Genomic DNA, 22,237 nt, shown 5'->3' with positions numbered 1-22,237 from the left:
TTTGATTATTCCAGCGACTATAAGCGGCGCAGGGGAAGGTCGAAATGGGGGACGAGACGGTGATGTCGCGAGCTTTTACGTGAGCGTCGTAGAGCGCGAAGACGCGTTCATTGGTTCATGACTACTGAGAGACCGAACTGCGTCGCAGCTTTATCACCGCGTGACAGCTTCGGAGCACGGCTACAGGGCGCCGCCTGCGTCGCTGAAATGACCGAATAGGAACCGAGGTTAGGTCCTCTGTAACCGTGCGTGTGGCGGCGATCGAAAAAACAAGGAACCTGTGTTCAGGCCGACGGCGGGAGCAGAACTCAGCCTTATTTTCTTCTGACGGAGGAGCACACCGCACGAGCAATAAAGCACAGGAGCGTGCACATGTACCTGAGCGCGCCATAATTATAGGCGGCCGATTATGCTGATGATGATGATGATGATGGTGATGATGATGATGATGATAGCCGCTAGAAAAGCAAACGAACGCAACCGCTATACCTCCCAATGCAGACGCGCTGCCTTTGATATGTCCCGCGGGTCAGACGCAAACTCCAAGTAATCAGTGTCTCACTCACCGACATTTCAAAGCAAAGCTTTTTAAAAATGAAGCTCGAGTTTTGGGGACTAGCTTTATCGGTGTCCGTCACTCTACCAAAACCAAAACTGAGTACCTGCACAACAAAAGCACCTGCGCAAAAAAAACGATACAACGTGTACATGAACCAAGTGTGTGACAGCCCATCACATGACCACCTGTACTATCCGTCCGTGCGTACATTAATCGCGTCTGTCCGTCTATCTACATTTCTGCCTCAATAACGGAATTCATCTGATCTAATGCGACCATACCGGACTTAGTCTACGCGATTTTTTGTCGGCCGAGATAATCGCGGCTTCTTAAGTTCACTTTGATTTTCCACTTTTCTGTGCTGAACTTCCATCTAGATGACGCTGTTTTTCCGGTTACAGCCCAGCTAAGACAGACTTGAAAGACAAGCTCGGCGAGAAATGATCAGCCACGCTGTGGTTATCAAAGCCCAGTTACTGCTGGCGTGCGCAAGTTCTGTGTTCTTCCTTAGCCCCGCCAACCTCGTTCGTGAAGTCCAAAAGATAACGAGCTTCGGGATTAATAAAAGGAAGATGAACATGAATAAATGGAGAAGGCCTGGCCTTCTACTAAGAATGAAGGAGGGAAGTAAACAGTTAATAAAATGCCAAATCAGTTATCCCCGGCCGCCATTATCACAAAAACACACGTGGCCTTGGGCCTGCATGTTAAACATTGACGGTACAGGTCCAATTGAGTACAGGGGGGAAAGAGAGAGAAAAAAAGAAAATATATGGGGCACACATGGCTCCCACTTTTATAATTAGAGAGAAGGGGGGAGGGCCACTACCGATTCCAATTTCTAACCCAAGAGTCTAGTTCAGAGAACATATGCTCAAGTATCTGTTGCGCTGTAGTAAGTATATGCCGCCAGTACCACTCGTGCCACATGTATCACTACTGCACGACTGCACTGACCTGCGGTTTGGTATGTGCGGTCACGGGGAAATCGATGCCGACAAACCCGCGAGTTGGGTTGGTAAAGTGTGTAGGTTTTTGTAGGCTTTTAAGAAACAGGGGACGCAGCTCAAACCGTAGAGTCACATACATGTGAAGGCTTTTCCACAACCATGGGACTGACAGCTTACTCGGTAATGTGGCAAAAACAACCTCGGTAACGTGCCAAAAACGGAATAGAATGTCAATATAGGTTACTCACACAAAGAACATAACACACACATTGTTCCACGAATAAATACGCCGTTGCCTACGTTCGATACACCACGGAAGCACGCAAATGCGAGTTGCGAAGTCGTCCCCGCGGACCACCCACAAGAGGCGACTTTTCCCCAGTAATGCCCAAACCCAAACAGCAAGAACGTTGCTCTTCACGACCCCGCCTTATCTAGCTCCTGCAGTGGCGCCACTGGGGCCGTCGCTGGAGTTCCTGTATATGCTTTGCTTACCTGTGCTATGCTCCCGGACCACATGGCATCCAGTAACTGTAGCCACCGCGTTGCGAATCGCACCAACTCTGTTCGGTGGCGTATAAGCTAACCACAGTGCGTGGGTGGCATGGTGCGAAAGCGACTTTACCGGAAATGCGGTCACTCCCGCAAACGATGTCGGGAATCAGCGGCCAACTCTTTGCACTGTCTCTCGCAGGGTGGAGACCATCGACGGCACGGCGTTGGCGGGCGAGGATTACATGGAGTTGCGACAGATGGTGATGTTCCAGCCGGGCGAGACTCAGCGCCGCGTCACGGTGCAGATCGTGGACGACAACCAGTGGGAGCCCGACGAGACGTTCTTCCTGCGCTTGTCGTTGCCCGCCAGTGCCGGCGACGGAGCCGAGGTCGCCTTGGGTCGGAAGTCCGTCATGGAGATCACCATCATCGACGACGACCGTGAGTTCGCGTGAAATCACAAAAAAAGAACAAAAGAGAATTGGGCCAAACTTTGCTGGTCCCGTAGGCGTGTGCAAGCGCCTCCGATATGTGGGCATGGTCGAGCAGCAGCTATGCAGTCGACTAAGAACCCGTTTTTTCTTCTACTCCAGTTGCTGACGATGCTGGCTTCCGCCCCCTGCAAAGAAGCTCTAACGGACGGCTTTCACCTACCTTCGAAGGGCGCTTCCAACTGGAACGACACGGCGAGGTTCTCTTCGTGGTGCCTCGCGTCACGGGTGCTTGTTGTTCAGGGCGGACCGCCAACGCTTCTGCAGTCTTCTTCTTCGGCTTGGAATCATGCTTGGCAGTGCCCCGTGTTTGATAGCACAACAAGCCTGCCTGTTGTCACTCCGATAATCTCCGAATGCTCATCAGCATCGTCATCACCCAGCCACAAGTTTATAAGCAGCCGTCATCCCCCGCGCGACTTCAGTGGGCATGGTCGAGCAGCAGCTATGCAGTCGACTAAGAACCCGTTTTTTCTTCTACTCCAGTTGCTGACGATGCTGGCTTCCGCCCCCTGCAAAGAAGCTCTAACGGACGGCTTTCACCTACCTTCGAAGGGCGCTTCCAACTGGAACGACACGGCGAGGTTCTCTTCGTGGTGCCTCGCGTCACGGGTGCTTGTTGTTCAGGGCGGACCGCCAACGCTTCTGCAGTCTTCTTCTTCGGCTTGGAATCATGCTTGGCAGTGCCCCGTGTTTGATAGCACAACAAGCCTGCCTGTTGTCACTCCGATAATCTCCGAATGCTCATCAGCATCGTCATCACCCAGCCACAAGTTTATAAGCAGCCGTCATCCCCCGCGCGACTTCAGTGGGCATGGTCGAGCAGCAGCTATGCAGTCGACTAAGAACCCGTTTTTTCTTCTACTCCAGGTTGGTAAATTTCACTCATGCCACTCTAAAAAGTCAAACAACCTGTGTCTGCTGCTTGTACCATGCCCAAGTGTACTTTTTTTATGTATTTGCGAATGTGTTCATGTTGTGAAACTATTGCTTTTGAGTGGTGACGTCGAATCCAATCCAGGTCCCAATAATTCTTCTAGTCTTCCTGATGAGCTGGCTGAAGTCGTGAAGGCAATTAATGCGCACGTTGACGCACGCCATAAAGAATTAAAAACAGTTCTTGATGAATTGAAGTCCAGTCAGGCGATTTTGGAGCAAACTGTGTCAGATATTAACTCAAGATTGGTTGCTGTAGAAGCTCGTGTAAATTCCTTCGACAAAATGCCTCCAAGTAACCTGCAGCAAACTATAAGTGATACTGTTCGTGGGGCGAACGCTGAATTACGTTCACGCCTAGATGATTTCGAGGATAGGTCACGGCGAGAAAACCTTCTATTCTTCGGAATACCTGATGCTGCAGCCGAAACATGGTCGCAGTCCGAAGATAAGGTTCGCGAGATTATGTCCACTCTAGGTCTCCAACTGCCGACCGATGCCATTTCACGTGCGCATAGGCTTGGTTCATACGCAAATAAGAAGTGCCGTCCTGTAATTGTAAAGCTTTCTAATTTTAAGGTTAAGGAAAGCATTATGGCAAATAAGGCCAAATTAAAAGGTATCGGTGTCAGCTTAAGTGAAGATTTTTGCAAAGAAACTAGGAACACGCGTAAAAAATTGTACGAGTACGGAAAGTCGACTGGTCAACAGTTTGCAGTGCGTTACAACAAGTTATTCATTAACAAAAAATGCTTCGTTTACTGCAGTCAAACCGACAGCGTTTGTGAACTTACCCGTGAATTTACTTCTTCACTTTCCCCTTCAAGTACCAATATTCCTAGCAGTGTTCTTCCCTCTTCCTAGCAATCCCAACCTACTAAACGTGCCACAACACCTGAACCAGTTTCAGTCTTGTTTACAAATATTAGAAGTGTGCTAAGTAAACGTGACGAGTTATCTTCTATAATTGATGACTGTTCTGCGGACATAGTAGTGTTAACAGAAACTTGGTTGTCAAGTAAAATTCGCAACACTGAGGTTTTACACTGCAAAAACACCTACAATTTTTACAGATCAGATCGAATAACAAGAACAGGGGGCGGTGTTCTTATCGCGATATCAGATAGATTTTCCTCTCATATTGTTCCCATAAGTTCGCCACTAGAAATCGTATGCGCGTGCGTTCGATTTGCGTATCAGGACGTGATTTTGTGCGTTTGCTACCGACCGCCTCGCTGCCCCTCAGACTTTTGCGAAAACTTCCATGACTGTTTGCACGCAGTTTCTGTCAGGTACCCAAATTCTCATATATTTGTCATGGGCGATTTTAATTTCCCAGAAGTTACTTGGGGCAGTGGGGATGGAACGGCTAGCTGTCTTTCAGCGGAAGGTAATTGCTTTTTAAACATATGCAATGATTTTAATTTAACCCAAGTAATCCATGAACCCACGCGCATCACAGCATTTTCTTCAAATATACTTGATTTGGTTTTCACAACTAATCCTTCGGTCATTTCATCGATTCACTACCTACCCGGGCTTAGTGATCATCGCATTGTACACTTCACCTGCGCAATGCAACCACAGCGTCCTATGCACGCAACTAAAGTTATAAAAGATTATGCGAAAGCTGATTATGCATCTATATGTACTGAGTTGGAAGTTTTCACTGAAAAATACATTGCATGTGCCGCTGATAACACTGTAGAGGAGAACTGGGTATCGTTCAAAAATAAGTTTAATTCACTTATAGATTGTTATGTTCCTTTACGAACTGTTCGAACGGCGTTCCGCTCTCCGTGGTTCACATCAGCACTTCTTCGCTTACGTAATAAAAAAAAACGACTTTACCGCAGCGCTTCATCATCTGACACCACGGAGAGATGGGCGGCTTATCACAACGCAACATTAGAATACAAAAAAGCTTATGCAGTTGCTAAACATAGTTTCTTCAGCGATACCCTTCCCTCTCTTCTACAGTCTAACCCTCGTAAGTTTTGGTGTCTAGTAAATGGTCCAAAAAATAAGAACATTGATCTTTGTGACGAACTTGGTTTGGCGATTGCAAGTGACAGGTGCTGTGAGGCTTTGCAAGACGTATTTAAAAAATCATTTTCCGTTGACAACTCCAATCATTTACCAATTCAAGCCGATCCTGGATATCCCCGAATGGAACCAATCATCATTGATCAATTGGGGCTATTTCACCTCATATTAAAAATGAAAGCCTCGGCACCTGGCATAGATGGAATCGCTCCCCAATTTCTCAAACAAACTGCCACTTATTGTTCAGTCATTTTTTCACAGCTCTTTTCACAGTCATTACAAAATGCCTCATTGCCCAGTGACTGGAAGGCGGGGAAGGTGGTTCCTGTGCCTAAACCAGGTGACTCATCTAATCCTTCTAACTACAGGCCCATCACTTTGACTAGTATTCCATGTAAGCTTCTCGAACACATAATCTATTCTAACTTAATTATATTTCTCGAAGAAAATAACTTCTTTCACAACAGTCAGCATGGTTTTAGGAAACACTACTCATGTGAAACCCAACTACTTCTCTTCACCAACGACTTATTTTCAGCTTCTGACACTGGCTCCATTATCGATTGCATTTTCCTTGATTTTCAAAAAGCTTTTGACACCGTTTCTCACCGTTTACTCCTACTAAAACTAAGCATGCTAAATATTGACTCAAACACATTACGATGGATCGAATGCTTCTTATCTAACAGAACCCAACATGTAACAGCTAACGATCATGACTCACGCAATTGTTCAGTAATCTCTGGTGTGCCGCAAGGTTCTGTCCTTGGACCCTTACTCTTTCTAATTTATATTAATGACCTTCCATCCAGCATTACATCAACAATCAGGCTATTTGCCGACGATTGTGTCATCTACCGCATAATAACTAACTCTCATGATTCATCACTACTTCAATCTGATCTTGACAACATTACATCTTGGTGCTCACTCTGGTCAATGAAACTAAATATTGGCAAGTGCAAAATAATGAGGATCTCTCGAGGAAGTACTGACTGCACTAGCCCTGTTTATTCAATTTCTAATTTTCTGTTGTCGTCTGTCAATACTTACAAATATCTTGGTGTTCACATAGATAACAATTTAACATGGAATAATCATGTCAGTTATGTGATTAACAATGCTAACCGCACTCTCGGCTTCTTGCGCCGTAACTTTTCATTAGCACCTGTTTCATTAAAACTTCTTCTTTATAAAACACTAGTCAGATCTAAACTCGAATACGCCTCATCAATCTGGGATCCTCATTCTTGTTCACTTGTTAATGCACTGGAAGCCATCCAAAATCGCTCAGCTCGCTTCATTGTCGCTAATTACTCCCGTACCGCTAGCATCTCATCAATTAAAAATTCTCTAGACCTTCCCACCCTTTCTAACAGGAGGAAACAGGCCCGACTCTGTCTCTTTCACAAAATTTTTTTTATGAATCCTGAAATAAAGGGCACATTGTTCTCGTCACCTTCTTACGTTTCATCTCGCATCGACCATAACTTCAAAGTCCATGTGCCACTCTGCCATACCAACATATACTTCCACTCCTACGTGCCGAAGACTTCATCCGAATGGAACCACCTTCCTGCCTCCATCGCCAGCAACCCTGATCATGCATCATTCAAGACTGCCATCTCTAACTTGTAACCACTCCTCTCTGTAACGCCGCAAATGGCATTGAGAGTATTTAAATAAATAAATAAATAAATAAATGTGTGTATTGATCAGATTTGAAGTGAGTAATACTTACTGCTAAAAGAACATTGTAGTGAGATCCCTTCACACTCCTCAGTGATACATTAATTAAAGATGTGTCTAAAAAAGGAACGATATTTCAATTACTTGTCTGAAATGGGCCTGGTCGAAAGGCTCTAATATTGATAGAAAAATCCACATAACAAAATTGAACCTTATTTCACACCCTTACGGAAAATCCTTTTATCAGGTTCAATTGCACAATTTATATTTTATATTTATATTGTTTTCATGCCATTCTTTTCTTCGCTATCTTCTGAATTCCTTATTTCTATTTCTCCATCCGTTGTAGGATGCTAGCAGTATATAGACGCCGGAAAAAAATCCCTGTTTTTCTAATATAGAGTCTTTCTCTCGAGCTCGGCCCACCGTGGTGGTGTCGTGGTTATGTAACTCGACAGCTAACCTGAAGGTCATGGGATCACATCCCGGCAGCATTCTCGATGTAGGTGAAAATGCTTGAGGTCCGTCTGCTTAGATTTAGTCGCACGTTAAAGAACCCCGAGGTGATCGAAATTTTCTGGAGTACTTCACTACGGCGTCTCTCATAATCAGGTGGCGGTTTCGGGACGTTAAACCTCAGATATTATTGTGGTACTTCGAGCTCTGGCTTCATTCCCATTGTTTCGTCCAGGTAAACCTTGTTACTCGTCTCAGCTGCGGTGTACTTTCTGTGGCGCAGAGCCCGGCATCTTCGAGTTTCGGCGCCGGGGCTTGCTGGTGCGCGAGAGCGTGGGCACCGCCCAGGTGGCCGTGGTGCGCACCAAGGGCGCCGACGGCACGGCGTACGTCCACTGGCGGACCCGTAGCCAGACGGCCAAGGAGGGCGAGGACTTCCACGGCGGCGAGGGCAAGCTGGTGTTCGAGCACGGCGAGACCCTCAAGAACATCGACATTCCCATCGTGGACGACTTCGAGGCCGAGAAGGACGAGCACTTCGAGGTCGAGCTGTTCGACGCCTCTCCCGGTTCGGGACTGGGGCACCTCACCAAGACCACTATCACCATCACTAGCGACGAAGGTATACCGTGGCTGTGCGGCGCTCATTTAGCGTTTTCATGGACGTATCATATTTCGCTATCGATGTTTGGTTTACCTGCGGGCTGTGCCAGGATTTTTTAAATCGGATGAGGGGGGGGGGCACTCACGACAAGTGAATTCTTTCAGAGAGTTTGGGGAGGGGGCGGGCTCAAGAAAGGAAGCTACTAATGTGTTTTGTTTTTCTGCGTTTGCTCTCCGAGGGGTTTGAGTGGGGAATGGGGACGAGGGTGGGCAGAGAAAAATTTAGGTAAGGCAGAATATATTGGATCGATCGTTTATGCAAATTCATGGTATGAGAAACAGCAATGGCCAAATGGCAAACCTTTTAGTAGTTATCAAGCACATCACTAAATCTATCACCACTTCCTTTTCCTTGCCCGGGAAAATCGCAACATTTTGTTAAGGAAAAAAATTCTGATTGTCATACTAGAGCATATTGCAATACGCAAATAAGTGCAACTGTGCCATTCGTAACTGGCTATTTCCCCAATTTACAGAGTTCAACACCATCGTCAATCGGCTGATGCTGATGACCAACACAAACGTGGACAAACTGAGACTGCACTCGGCCAACTGGAAGGGTCAGATCAAGGACGCCATGAACGTCAACGGCGGCGACATCGAGAACGCCGAAACTGTCGATTACGTCATGCACTTCATCACATTCGGATGGAAGGTGAGGAAGAGAACGAAATGCATGACTGGGACAATGTTTTCGCTCACCAATATTCGAGTGTTTTTTTTTCTTCTCTTAAAATATCTTGAGTGCTGTTGTATTTGTTGCATCTATTGTTTCGATTGAAACTATGTAGTCAAATTATTATGTGTACCTCCCCTACGTAATGCCTTACGGCGATGTAGGTGAAATGTAAATAAATACATAAATAAATAAAACTAGTAAAAGTGATGACAGGCCCACCCCGTGCGTCGGGCTGAGCTTTGAGCCTTACGTATACAATATATATCTCATCAAGGAAATAAAAAAGAGGGATCTTGCGTAGCGTTCACAATAGGCACCCTAGGCCACAACGCAACCTCCTCCGAAGCCGCTACGTTCTCGTGCTCATGGCGGAATTCCTGCCACGCTGCGGCTGTTCTTTTTTAAAGGTGATAGTTTTTCTTGGGGCACTTCAACGCAAAAATTTTGGTCTGTCTGTCTTAGTGTCTGTACATTGGTTTGTTTGTCCGCCGTAACGCTCCCCATAACGGCACCAAGCGATCCGCAGTGCCCACCAATACTGCTAAACTTTCAGCGTTCATACTTGTGCGATTGTCAAATAAAAAGCAATTACTGCGCATATCTGAGGCACCATAAAAACACGTCAATATAAAAAAGATAGTCTTTCTTGGGGACCTTCGACGCAAAAATTTCGGTCTGTGTGTCTGTGCGTTTGTCTGTTTGTCCACCCTTAACGGTACCCTTAAAGGCTTTGGAGTGACAGGCCGATACCCTAAACTGCCGACCCCATCTGCAGCGCCCATCAATATTTCTCAAGGTTCATCGTTCATACTTGTCTGATTGTCAATCAAAAAGCAATATTTGCGCGTATCTGAGGCACCATAACAACACGTCAATATTTTGTATGTATATCTTTTACTAGACAAGGCATACATAAGCAATTCTAAGGAATGTAGCGTTTATCACGCTACGCTGACCATGCAATGCTTGCACGAAAGGCAAGTGTTTCCAACGCTTTGCTAAGACGGCACCGTGGTGGCACCTACCCGTCGCCTTGCGTTCTACACCTTATCACCTCCGAGACGGGCACGCACGCTGCGCGCATGCTTCGTTTTCCAAGATGGCGCTCATGTCTCACGTGTGACGTGACTTGATGCGCTCGTTCGCCTCCGCTGCACGCTCGAGGCACTCTAACGCAGCGCCTCCAGAATACCATTCACCGATTTTCTTGCGTAGAACAATAAATAAACGTTTTGTTCACTATGTCCAGATGCAAGAGTATCGTCTTTTGACGACATTTGCGGTGTAACATGCAGATACGGGGCCATTTTTTTGTATGTGTGTCTTTATACTAGAGAAGGCACACATAAGTAATTCTAAGGACCGTAGCGTTAAACACGCTGCGCTGACAGTGCAACGCGATGCTCGAAGAGGCGAGTGTTTCCAACGCTTTGCAAAGACAACACGGTTGTGGCACCTGCCCGTTGCTTTGCGTTCTACACGCTATCGCCTCCGAGACAAGCCCGCATCTTTCTCCAGGGCGCGCACGCCTTTTTTCGTTTTCGAAGATAACTGCAAGATCAATAGAGGCCTTAATCAAGGCGAACAACGCTGAAAAATATCGGAAAATAAGCTAACAAGATTTGAAATAGTATTATAAACAGAAAAAGCTATGAATTAGTGGCGATAATTTGCCTTAAGCTGGGGAAAATACATTTTGGGAACATCCGGCTCATATTGGCACCAAACAAGAGGAGGTGCTGCCACTTCGGCAAATGTGCGATCACTGGAGAACATCTGCGTTGCCCACGCTCTGCATTTCATCAAGTTTGACGGAAGTGAAACCACATTAAGAGCGGGATTGGGAAGAACATTGAGGAGAACTACATTAGCATTACCACAGTCCCTTAATACCATTCTGGTCACAAAACTTCTCCGTCACTCTATGGGAGAGCTTGATATGGTGCCAAGAGCGGCCGCTACGCGGCGCAAGCCGTCCTAGGGGGGCCATCGCCCCGCTGCGCCCGGCGGGGCGCACTGGCCGCGGCGGCATCCCCAAGGCGTTGTGTGGTGGCAGCTCGCGGTTTCTGCATCAGTGAAATGCGAACTTCATGTGCCAGTGCACCGTGCTCAAGGTGGACGGCATGAAAATTCGAATGAACAATGCCTAAGACGTGCTGTGTGACGGGTTGCAGCTCCGGATACCGAAGCAACAAAGAAAAGGCGTCGCTCTTCTGTTTCCCAAGTAGCGCCGAACTCCGAGAGAAATGGAAGCGAGCTATACCGCGGTTGGAAGCTGGCGGTTTCAGCTTCGAAAGTAAGAACGTTCGGGTGTGATGATAAAAACAAATGTGTGATGAGGTACCTCGGTAGTGGCAGAGGCGGCCAAGCGGCTAGCACTGGCATCAAAAGGAACTTCCAGATTAGGCTGCTGTACTTCCGTTCCCGGAGAAATCATGGGTTGTCAGCCGGTAAATAATAATGCCCTAAACAGTATACACAAGGAAACGTCAAGCGGCGGGTGTCCCGTGTAAACTGCGTGGAAAGAAGTGATCAATCAAATGTTGGGCACGTTTAGAGCGGTCGCGAAAGCCCTCGGCATCGAAAGTCCCCGTGTCAAAAAAGCGATCGGCGCTCACAAACGTGTGTCCAAAACAACTGCGCATTTGGGTATAAACTCAATTGAAAGGTCTGGAATAAAACTTCTGGCTCAACCATTCAGTTCATTTGAATACTTGGGTAGTAGCGCGCGAGAGGCGAGCCGGATATTAACCAATGTGATTGCTCCTGTACTACCCAGTCGTGTTTCATTTCGTTCACCTTCCTCCCCCTATTAGCAGCCCTACCAGAATATAAAGCTCACCTACCGCATAAACATAATCGCCCTTTGGCCGGGCGCAAATACAAACATGTTGTCGAGCAGATCAAGCAGTAGCTGTTCGCATCAAGAGCATGGAGCATAAGCATCGTCTTTCAACACTTGCGAGCTATAGCTCGCAAGTACCGCTTCGAGGCATCGTAAGTATGCATATAATTGGGCTATGAGACAATTATTGACACAATGCGTTATCGCGCAGTGTGAGAACACTTTTAATGCGCTGCTGTTTATAAGGTGGGCCCGCACTTCCAAGTAAACTACGCGTGCGTTCCAAAGTAAACAGCTCTCATTCGTCGTCGACACTCGATCCCGTTTCAACTTATTTATCTGGTGGCATTGATGCGTTCAGAGACGTTTAAAAAAAGGTAACAGGAAGAACAGCACGCGCATAATCGCGTCGAAACGTCGGCCGCAGTGCGCATACAAGCCCAGCAGTGGCGGCGGCTTGTGGCCCCCATACGACGGGTGGCGCCTCTAGCGACAGATTTTGTCCCTATATCAACCTTCGGGCGGAGTTTCGTGACCAGAAAAGCATTGAAGGACTCTGGCATTACTTAACCACAGACTTTTTTTTTGTCTTCGCACACAGGTCATCTTCTCTCTGGTTCCTCCCACGGGCTTCATGGGTGGCTGGCTGACCTTCTTTGTGTCACTGGCTGCCATCGGTTTTTTGACGGCCATCATCGGTGACCTGGCCGGCATCTTCGGCTGCCTCGTGGGTCTGGAAGACACTGTGACGGCCATCACTTTCGTCGCCCTGGGCACTTCACTGCCCGACCTGTTCGCCTCCAAGGGCGCCGCCCGAGCGGAGAAGTACGCCGACAATGCCGTCGGAAACGTGACTGGAAGTAACTCCGTCAATGTGTTCCTCGGTCTGGGACTGCCATGGGTCCTCGCGGCTGCCTACTGGCAGATAAAGGTGAGCGGATGGTACAAAAAATAAAAATGACATTTATTCATATGCAGGCTTTGTATGTTTATGGTGAGTGGTGCCCTTTGTGAATTCATAAGGACAGCCGTTTGCAGGGCACGAACTTCCCAATAAATGCGAATCGCGATCTCTTTAATGTATGACCCTCGTAGATAAAGGCGTAATGATGCAGGTCACCAGAAGCTACCACATTCGGCGACGATTCAGCTTGACAGTGGAGTGAAAGCTCAGGATGCGGACCTTCCGCTTATTCGTGTTGCTCTGTAAGTAGTACGGCAGCTAGCGGCTGATTTCAATTTTGCTCGCTCGCATCGCTGATACATTTAGAAAATTATACGAGCGAAAAATATGAATGAAAAAAAACCGTTTCGATAGTTCAAAGCTCATCTTGGTGTCGTGCAACGAGCATATTCATCTTGGAGAAACAAACAGCTCATTCGCGGCCGCACGCTGACCAACTACGTCTTGGACGCCATCTTTACTTTGGAAAATAGGCACGCTAAAAGTTGGAGCTGTGTAAATAATTGAAATATACAAAAAATATTCTTGCAAAGTGGAAAACAATAACTGTATTTTACCTACGACTTGCTGCAACTGTCTGAATGTTATAATAAATAAAGCAGCATTTCTTTCCGCAAGGCAAACGAGATACATCAACTACTTTGTGGCGTGGTAACAGGCGTGTGCTTCGGCTCTGTGGCTTTCACAGTGCTGTCAAGAAATGTCGCTCAGTAAAGGGGTCGCAACAGTTATTTAGAATTCATGGCCTCAAGCTGAGGCCATGAACAGATTAGTTTGCTCTACGTACCGCTACGTTACAGTGCATAATGCTGATGACGACTTGCGCCACATTGGCCGCTGTAGTTTCTCAAAAGCGATGAAAAACACTTGATATAATCAAACGCTTGGTCCCAGCCCAAAATTTAAAACTCGTGACGCCACTCTAAAGTTTCCGCAAGACACAACACTTTGCGATCTTGTTTTTATGTTCCTTGGTTATTGTAAGATTTTTTCATTGATATTCTTACACGGTTAAGTGGCACTGCTGAGTGGCTAGATGCTAACACCCTTTGCCACATTCCCTTTCAATGGTTGAAGTTTACCATGAGAGCAGAAAGCAGGCATAACAAATCTATGATTATAACGGAATATTCTTTGCCTGCTTTTAAACTTCGCTACACTGAAGCTTTAGTGTTTTTTTCTGTCAGAAGTTGCAGCATTTTACGCCTCTATGTTCTGATGACGTCATTTTATAACGATGCGCGTGACAATGCAGGGAGGTATCTTCAAGGTTCCCTCCGGATCCCTGGGCTTCAGCGTGGGCATCTACTGCGCCGTATCGCTGACCTGTATAGCGCTGCTCATGCTGCGACGGAAGCTGGCCTTCTTTGGCAAGGCCGAGCTTGGTGGTCCCAGGCCTGCGGCCATCGCCAGCGCCGTCTTCATGGTCTTTCTCTGGGTCCTGTACATCGTGCTATCGTCTTTGAAAACGTACAAGCACATCTGAAGGCGCATGGCCACATGTGCCGTCCCCGGTAGTGCCTAACTACGCACGAGATTTGAGTGAGGATCTTTAGGGATGGGAGTATCGCAGTACCGGGGCTATTTATGCAACGCTTTTCGCTGAGAGCTCTGCTTTGTGCGATGAACCGCGGTTTCTTGTGGGAGCGTAGGGGATTAATCACGTGACGTGACGTCATGGTGTCAGCATGATTTAGCCTTGGATGTGCAAACCTGCGTTGCATGACGGCGAGGAGGAAAGTGAAAGACTGGTGTGGCTTGGATGGGCATGGAGCAAGTCCTGGCGTGACTTTGGAAGTGGTGGGCTAGAGCCTTTTTTGAACCTCACTAGTGACACTCTTGCGTGGCATCATACATTCGTGCCTACTACGATCGATGAAAGCTAGCAATGTCTAGTGTCCAGTGTCAAGTCGCCCTTCAGGAGCCTGGCTATCGCAGAGACTTGCTCACGTTTCGTACGATGACAACTGGGAAATGTTTGCCGAAAAATTCAATGGCGGTGTATAGTCCTTCACATTGAGATCGAGTTTCGCACAGCAGTTTTTTTCAATGAGGCACTGAAAAGTGTCTTTATTGGGTGACGAGCTGTCGGGAGTTCGTCTTTCGCGGCCGTCTAGTTTGTGCATTATCAGCACGGACAGCTTTTGCACGCGCATGGTGCTTTGGCTTGAGAGCTGTTGTGGAGAGTTCATCTGCTCCGTCCGCTTTAAGTGTCGTCTGGTATTCTCGCTTTTGTTGCGCGAACGCCTTCGACTTTCCCATTTTGCCTCATGATTATACATACACACGCTCTCATTACTTTTACTGAAGTTCGCTCTGCTACTATATAAAAACGTGGAAACATCTGGCTAGCACAAAAACTGCTGCATATTAAATTTTCTGATAAGCTTGCGCACCAAGACAGTGACGAGGCACTACCTGTCAAGGGGCACTAATGCCAAATTGAGTAACGGCTATTTCTTAAAAAAGATGAAATACCTGCTCCGCATTTATCAGGTGAGCAATCTAAGGGATAGTGAAATATATCAGCGTACTCTATACACAGCGCTGACTCTTGGAACAGAAGATGCAACAGGTTCTACTTGTCCTTGTTAGCCGTGCGAATTGCGCAACTGTCCCTGACACCAGCCAAACGATGCTATGAAGGCAGGACCCACTGAAGAAAAGAGGCCTGTAGAAATTATGAAGAATGAATAAAAAAAATCAGCATCAAAGTTAGTGGCAGCTTCTTTTTGTTATAAGCTGCAACCTGGACGCTAGAGCGTTGTGACTTCAAGTTTGTGCAGGCCATACAGTGATACAGTGCTAAACGTTGTCGGTATTTGAAAATGATGACAGTTTCGGTAAGTTCTGATCGCAGTCTATGTGAACATCTGATAGACCAGCGTTAACAGGCAGTATTCTCAAACCTGCTCCAGATATCAAAAGATATCAAATTTTAACGAGAAGGAAAGTTTGCGCAGTAGTGCTAAGCACTTGAGAACTTTTCATTTATTCGGAACAATGGGTAAAAGACTTTTTAAATTGTCAGCGTGCACCTTAAAGGTAAACCTGGGTTCGACTGCCTTAACTGAACACACATCATCTATGAGCAGCACTTTATGATTCTTGTTGATGTGCCTGGTGTATAAGCTCCCCTCTGTTCCTTAAGCTGAACAATGTCGTGATGGCATTCCACAAAGCCCATCATGAGGTATGGCTGTGGGCAATGTATTGTTGGCGAGTTTTGTGGAGGAGGTCACATGTGCGTGTTTGTATCGTGTTTAGTTTCGGTTGTTCGTTTGCTGAGTGAATGTACTATTTTCGTTGTGTCTGTTTGTGTCGATTGTCAATCAAAAATATGGAAAATTGCTTTGAGCAATTGACTGACGATGAAGCGCTTATACGAGTGATGTGCGGAGACATAGCATGTTTTCCCCGAAGTTTCTTTTGAAAGAACCTATACATCACTAGTGAAAAGCTCTCGAGGTTAGATTTGTTTTCTGTCTTAATTTCTCACAAACTTTCCAGGAAGGCTTTTGTGGAAGTTCCTGATGTAAGCACTATCAAAATCCAGCTTTGTATCTTTCCTGCACTACCTTTTGTCATTCTGATATGTGGAAGGGGGCGGAACTTTTCAAGCCCATACGGGACAAGTCTCGCCAGAACAAATGCCCTCCAGATGGAAGACAGTGTGAAGACTCTACGAGACAGCGTTTCGCGACTTTTGCCCCAGGGATTGAGCGCATGTGTCGTGGCAGCGCGAGGAAGGCGGATTGTAGTGGCAAGCGGGTGCTGGTGCGGTGGTGGTAGTGGTTAGAAGAGGAGAAATGCACCTAATTTCTGCAGTTCTGTCGGGAGCACGGGGCAGTGCTGGTGTGGGATGGCATGTGTACTATCAAATCCTCCTAGATTTCCCTTGCCTGCCGGATCATCGGCGGTCACTGGATAAGCAGCCATCGTTGGAACTGTGGTGGTGGCGCCACTTAAGTAGGGTTGTCTCCGAAAAAGTGTTTACGTTTCTGGAGCTTATATGCAACAAAAATGCCGTAAAGAAGTTTTAAAAAGGCCTAAACGTAACTATAATTAATCCCACGTAAGTGACGCCGCCATAGATGACGGGCATTTCGCGCTCAGCCGGCAGGCAAGAAAAATGCAGGAGGCTATGGTACTACATATCTACAAATCGTATGTTACAAAAAATGTGGGCTTTTTAGTGCGTAATATGCCTGGAAAAATGTGTGACTTCTTGTTATTTTGTGACGGAATTTGATAATTGTATCTTGACGTGGTTTGCGATGTCTGTAACAGACTATTAGTAATAGTCAATGTGTGAGACTTGTTGGCATTGTACTGACTGTGCTACCGGGGTACTTCTCTAGTGCATGGTCACTGTGGTTGCGTTTATTTCTGCTAAAAACTTTGCAAAGATGAATCCTCAATGAAATGCTGTTCTGACGCCTCTGCTCGCCAGTGTGTGCAGAAGATAACTGAAAATGTGATGAAGACACAGATTAGGTATGCGATTTGCCACATTCTGCATTCTTTCGAACGTTTGTGAAAGAGGTGTACTGTTGGGAACGACATGAATGCTAAGCAAACTACCTTTTGCTATTGCTAATCATGACGTGTATAAGCGTTTCTCGCTGTATGCACTTGTATGCGCTCACTTGTATGCACACACTTGTATGCACTCACGACATACAAGTGTGACCCTGAGTTCACAAAACAAGCTTGTTATGTAACCCTTTATTGTATGTTATAGTAGAGGCCACAATATAAAGGACGAAGGAGTTGCCGGCAACTCCGTTAGCATTAGTAGCTGCCCACGCTGCATTGAGCCATTTGAACAAATTGTTGCAGCTAATTCACTTTGCGCAGCTTTCTTATAATACTTTTTGTGGCAGTTATTGTCAGTTCTCGCATGCAAGCGAAAACACGAAGCAGTCACTTAAAGACGTTCATTTATTTATATTCCCGTGGCATGTTTTTTTTTAATTCTTGAGACCACAAAGTTACCTAACTCGCTGCGATTTCCACAAAAAGCTGTGCGCACCCCCTGACTAACTTTAAAGGGGACACATACTGATATTATGTTGGGAACATTTCTCTTTAACTATTATGTATTGTGGACATTCCTTGTTAACTGTAGCACCCAGTGTACATTTAACGAGTTCAAGAATTCAAAGAAATTAAGAAATATAGTGAGTCTATCGACTCTCACTGTGACGGTCATGAATGCCTTCGTTTTCCAGGTGTGTTAGTAGTTGCGAGAAGTACAGGAAACATTCAGTTACTCTTGTAGAAGGAGTCATCATAAATCTCTTTCCCGAGAGGTTAACGTAGACGAAAAGAACGACTTTCCCACATTTCCTACGCTGCCAATTTTGCATTGATCCGCGTCATCGATAAATGAACTGCGCACAAATGCCTGAGCAGATTATTTTCACCGCAATCTCTGACAATAATCTTTATATTTAAATGCTGTAATTATATCTATCAAGACATTGATGTCTTGTTTGTTTATAATTCTTACACCGCTACTTTTCTTCAATGGTGCAGGGTACGTACTTGTACACTTCATTGTTAAATGCGACTTCATCTTGTATATATCTGTTCTACCATTTTTTCGTTACTTTTCATACACATGCTCATAAACATTTGTTCCTTCACTTGTACCATTGTATTTGTCTTTTTTAAATTTGACTGCACACTTTTGCATTGACCAGTACAGCAGGCGGCAGCGTATAGTACTATAAGGGGTTTTACATCCCAAAACCATGACTTGATTAGGCGACATCATAGCAGAAGGCCCGGGATCGCTTGATGTTCTTATATCGTGCACTGATTGCTCACAAAACACGGACCCCTAGTATTTCACATTCATCTGAATGCCGGCATCGAACGTGCAACCTTCGGCAAGTGGAAACGCAAAACATAGACAACGTGCAAGAGGTTGAAGCAATTAGGCTTATAGAAACTACTTGTCCCCCCCCCCCCCACCTCCACACCGAGAAAAAGAGAGATCGACAGGATCCTTAAAATGGGAATGACACAAAATTTTGAAGGCGAGATAATGAGTTTGAGTGAGTTATTTCGTCGAAGTTACTTGAATCTTTTCTTGTTCCTTATCACAGAGTGAGATGTACGGCTGGCGACCGAGCTAACAATGTCAACCTGAATACCACCTTCGCATGCTGGTTTTAAGGAAAGCTTCAGGAGCATTTGCTTGTTTTTCGCGGAGGTTGCTCACATGGTGATGATGGTGCAGGATGGCAACTCGGAATAAATTAAGACTAACATTCATTCGGCGAACATACCGCTAAGAAAATGCACACCACATGCTTCAACTACCGCGTTCATACAACCAGCACTGGCTACTGCTGTCGTCTACTGTTCGCTAATGAATGCTAGTCTGGAATTTAGTGTTGACCAAATGACGGCTAACATCGGGTGAAGATAATGCAGCCTATTTGCTGTTTCCTGGGGTGGGCTGTATACAAAGCGTGCCCCAGCTAGCGCTCGCAAAAGTCGTTTACCGGAAAGCACGTGGCATGTCTCTCTTAATGGAAGTCCCATGGGCGTCCTGCAACCACGTTTCTTGTTCATACGCAACAGGCCTCACCATAGCAGTGACAGTAGGCTCGCATTTCAGCATGCCGCAGCAACTATGCTAAGCCGGGGTGTAGGAGCGGAAAATTCCCGCAGCAGAAAGACGCGTAGGATGGCTGGAACACAGAGAGAACTGTGCAAAAACAAATATGTGAGAGATAGAATGTGCGTTTGTAGAATGCCCCGCTACTACTGCGGTAGCATATAGTCGCTAGAACGCCAGGAGCATATCGTAGTGGGCCAAGAAGTCAGAGGTTAGATTCCAAAAGTTTTTACCTTCTAATTTGGTAGCATCCGTTTAATCAACGTCATATCCGTGATGGAAATACGTCACTAAATACTTGGTGGACCCCGACATGAAACACTTTCGTTGTAAAAACACACTACAAACCCTATCTAGCCCTACATGTAGTTCGAATCCAGCGCTGATGTCGTTCTTGAGTATAGCGATTGGTCTAACCCAAATCCTGCGCTGAATCCAGCTCCCCAAGGGTGAAACATCAGGACGTACGTTGTACGAGCGTCCAGTTATTCCTATTACACTATGGTTAGTGCCTGTCTGTGAATGTTCTCTCGCGAAAGTTCCTAAACAAGCACCGGTGGGGGGATACGTCGCTTGATCGACAAGATGGTGGCGCCCTCTCTTGCACTGCGCGAGTGTTAGCCACATGTTCCTGAAAATATTTTTTTTATATCAAGTTACATATTACGATTCCTTTCTGGTTATTTCCGTGAATTGTATTATTGTAGATCTTGTTTGCTTATTTATTAGTGTTTTGCATTCATCCATTGTTCGTTGATTAACCTGCTCTTGAGAGACCACCTTACTGTGAGTTTGATCACGCCACATCACATGTGTTCATGTGTGACAAGCTGGACCTACAAAGTGCTACACACTTACAAAAGGACTTTGGTCAGGCCCTGTATATTTTGTTGGCCTCTGCCTGCATGGGTAGTCCCATGTTGGCACGTAGTAAAAGTCGGCTCACTTCGTAAGAAACACTTTCGCACTCTCATCACATAGGAATATTTACACGTTATCTGAAGATACTTTTTTTTGAGGTTATTACAAAACCGTTAAAGAAGAGTGGTGCGTGCATACGTGTATTCACGTGCATTGACCCAACCCCGTACGTCGGCTTGACTTTGAACACGATTTATTTCAAAGGGGCCGTGAAACCCTTTTTTCAAGTAACCATAGAACGGATTCAGTAAAAGAGCTTATTGCCTCACGAATTCAACGCCGCAAAAATTTTAAGAATCCGTCCAGCACGAGCGGACTTACAATGACTTGTCACAAGCTGCAATCGTGTTCTCCCTTCTCTCGCCCCGACGAAAGCGCTGGAAGCAAAGCAGGAAGGGATGGCATGGGCAAAGAAAATACGTCACGCGCGCCGCGTGACCTTCAGCGCTTTTTTTTTCAACTGCTTGGCTTTTTCAAGGGGATCGTGCGCACACTTGTGGTCAAGCCGCTGCCTGCCGTGGCGATCTTTGTAACGACCAAGCACGCCATGCTCAAATCAGCCAATGGCTGATATATAGCCTTCTACGAGTTAATTTTTGAATTTTCTTCGTCATTCGTCGAGAGAAGATGAAGCAATTTTCAGCTGATTTCGATAATTTATTGCGAATTCCAGGCCACATGTTGCGCTATATTATTTCGCTCGCGTGGTCTCGGAAGCCTCTACTTCCGCTCGGCGATGTTTTCTGATCATGCTAAAAAAGTGTTGCAGGACCCCTTTAAGTGATGTTTGTCAGAAAGCTTTCAGTGTAGCGACAATGTTCAAACATCTCTGTGGCACATGAAGTGGTCTATAGTAGGTATTCGTTTGGTGAAAACGTGCGTATTTTTTCGCAAACCTGAAAAGGGCTGTTGAATGCTTAGCGATCAATGTCAACGATTAACTTCCTGTGCCTATCATTTCTTTGCGGAGTAAGCCCGATCTGCAAGTACTGTACGAATAGTGAAATGAATGATGTTTAAACCTCTTTGGGTAAAATCAAACAATAGCGACGTATTCGCGTGTCATGCATGGCTGCTTTCGGGAATGGCTATAAATATACGCGGTGCGAAACGATACTACGCAATTTATGTATTGCTTGTCGTTGCATTATGGGGACATTCAATGTGCGCACAATGAGGATTTTATATAGTTTGTGCGAGATGTGAGTTTTGTTTTGTGTCTAGGTGTTCATTAAAGAAATAAATAAATTGCACGAGTTCTGCAGCCGAAGGAATGAAGAAACCTCAATGGCCTCTTGTGGCTCGCGCAGCTAGAACATGAATGCGAAATTGCTTTTAGCCTGTTCAGTGGGCAACACGAATGTCTGAGTAACACACACACACACACACGCACACACACACACACACACACACGCACACACGCACACACACACACACACACACACACACACACACACACACACACACACACACACACACACACACACACACACACACACACACACACACACACACACACACACACACACACACACACACACTCGTATGCCATAGACCGATAAATTAAAATCTGTGGAACATCACAACGACGGCGAAGGTTCGTTAAGAGTGTCGATCCATTAGACGAACATGGATAGATCAAAGGCACGTTTCCATTGGTCGGCGAACTTGCTCATCAAATAAAATATGTAGTGCATCGCAACAAGTCGAAGGTTTGTCATCACTGTCCATTTACATACATCAAGCCATTTATTTACGCCATATACCATTGGCGGTCCTCAAAGCTCCTCAACTTCGCGACGTTTTCGTCGTCAGTAGCGGGATAACAAACCGGCCTCGCGTTGGGTAAGGTCCCTTAATAGACAAAAAAGTAGCGACACTCTCCTCCATATTCTGCTGAAAGTGTCGA

The 22,237-nt window shown here is 46.0% G+C and overlaps 1 protein-coding gene across 3 annotated transcripts in view; it reads left to right on the top strand.

The window, feature by feature from the left end:
* LOC119180237 (sodium/calcium exchanger Calx) overlaps window positions 1-18,430 on the top strand; it is a 76,630-nt gene extending 58,200 nt beyond the window's left edge. For 2 of the 3 annotated variants that reach the window (XM_037431380.2, XM_075868864.1), the window contains exons 9-13: window positions 2,204-2,445; window positions 7,906-8,244; window positions 8,762-8,940; window positions 12,411-12,740; window positions 14,029-18,430. In XM_037431380.2, coding sequence (XP_037287277.2) covers window positions 2,204-2,445; window positions 7,906-8,244; window positions 8,762-8,940; window positions 12,411-12,740; window positions 14,029-14,259 — 1,321 coding nt within the window. In that variant the 3' untranslated portion in view covers window positions 14,260-18,430. Of the gene's footprint in view, window positions 1-2,203; window positions 2,446-7,905; window positions 8,245-8,761; window positions 8,941-12,410; window positions 12,741-12,924; window positions 13,031-14,028 lie in introns of those variants that run through there. The other variant, XM_075868865.1, reaches the window with a different exon arrangement.
* Window positions 18,431-22,237: the final 3,807 nt, after the last annotated feature.

The sequence above is a fragment of the Rhipicephalus microplus genome, chromosome 7, assembly GCF_043290135.1.
Source record: "Rhipicephalus microplus isolate Deutch F79 chromosome 7, USDA_Rmic, whole genome shotgun sequence".
NCBI lineage: Eukaryota > Metazoa > Arthropoda > Arachnida > Ixodida > Ixodidae > Rhipicephalus > Rhipicephalus microplus.
This window is presented reverse-complemented; position numbering and strand designations above follow the sequence as displayed.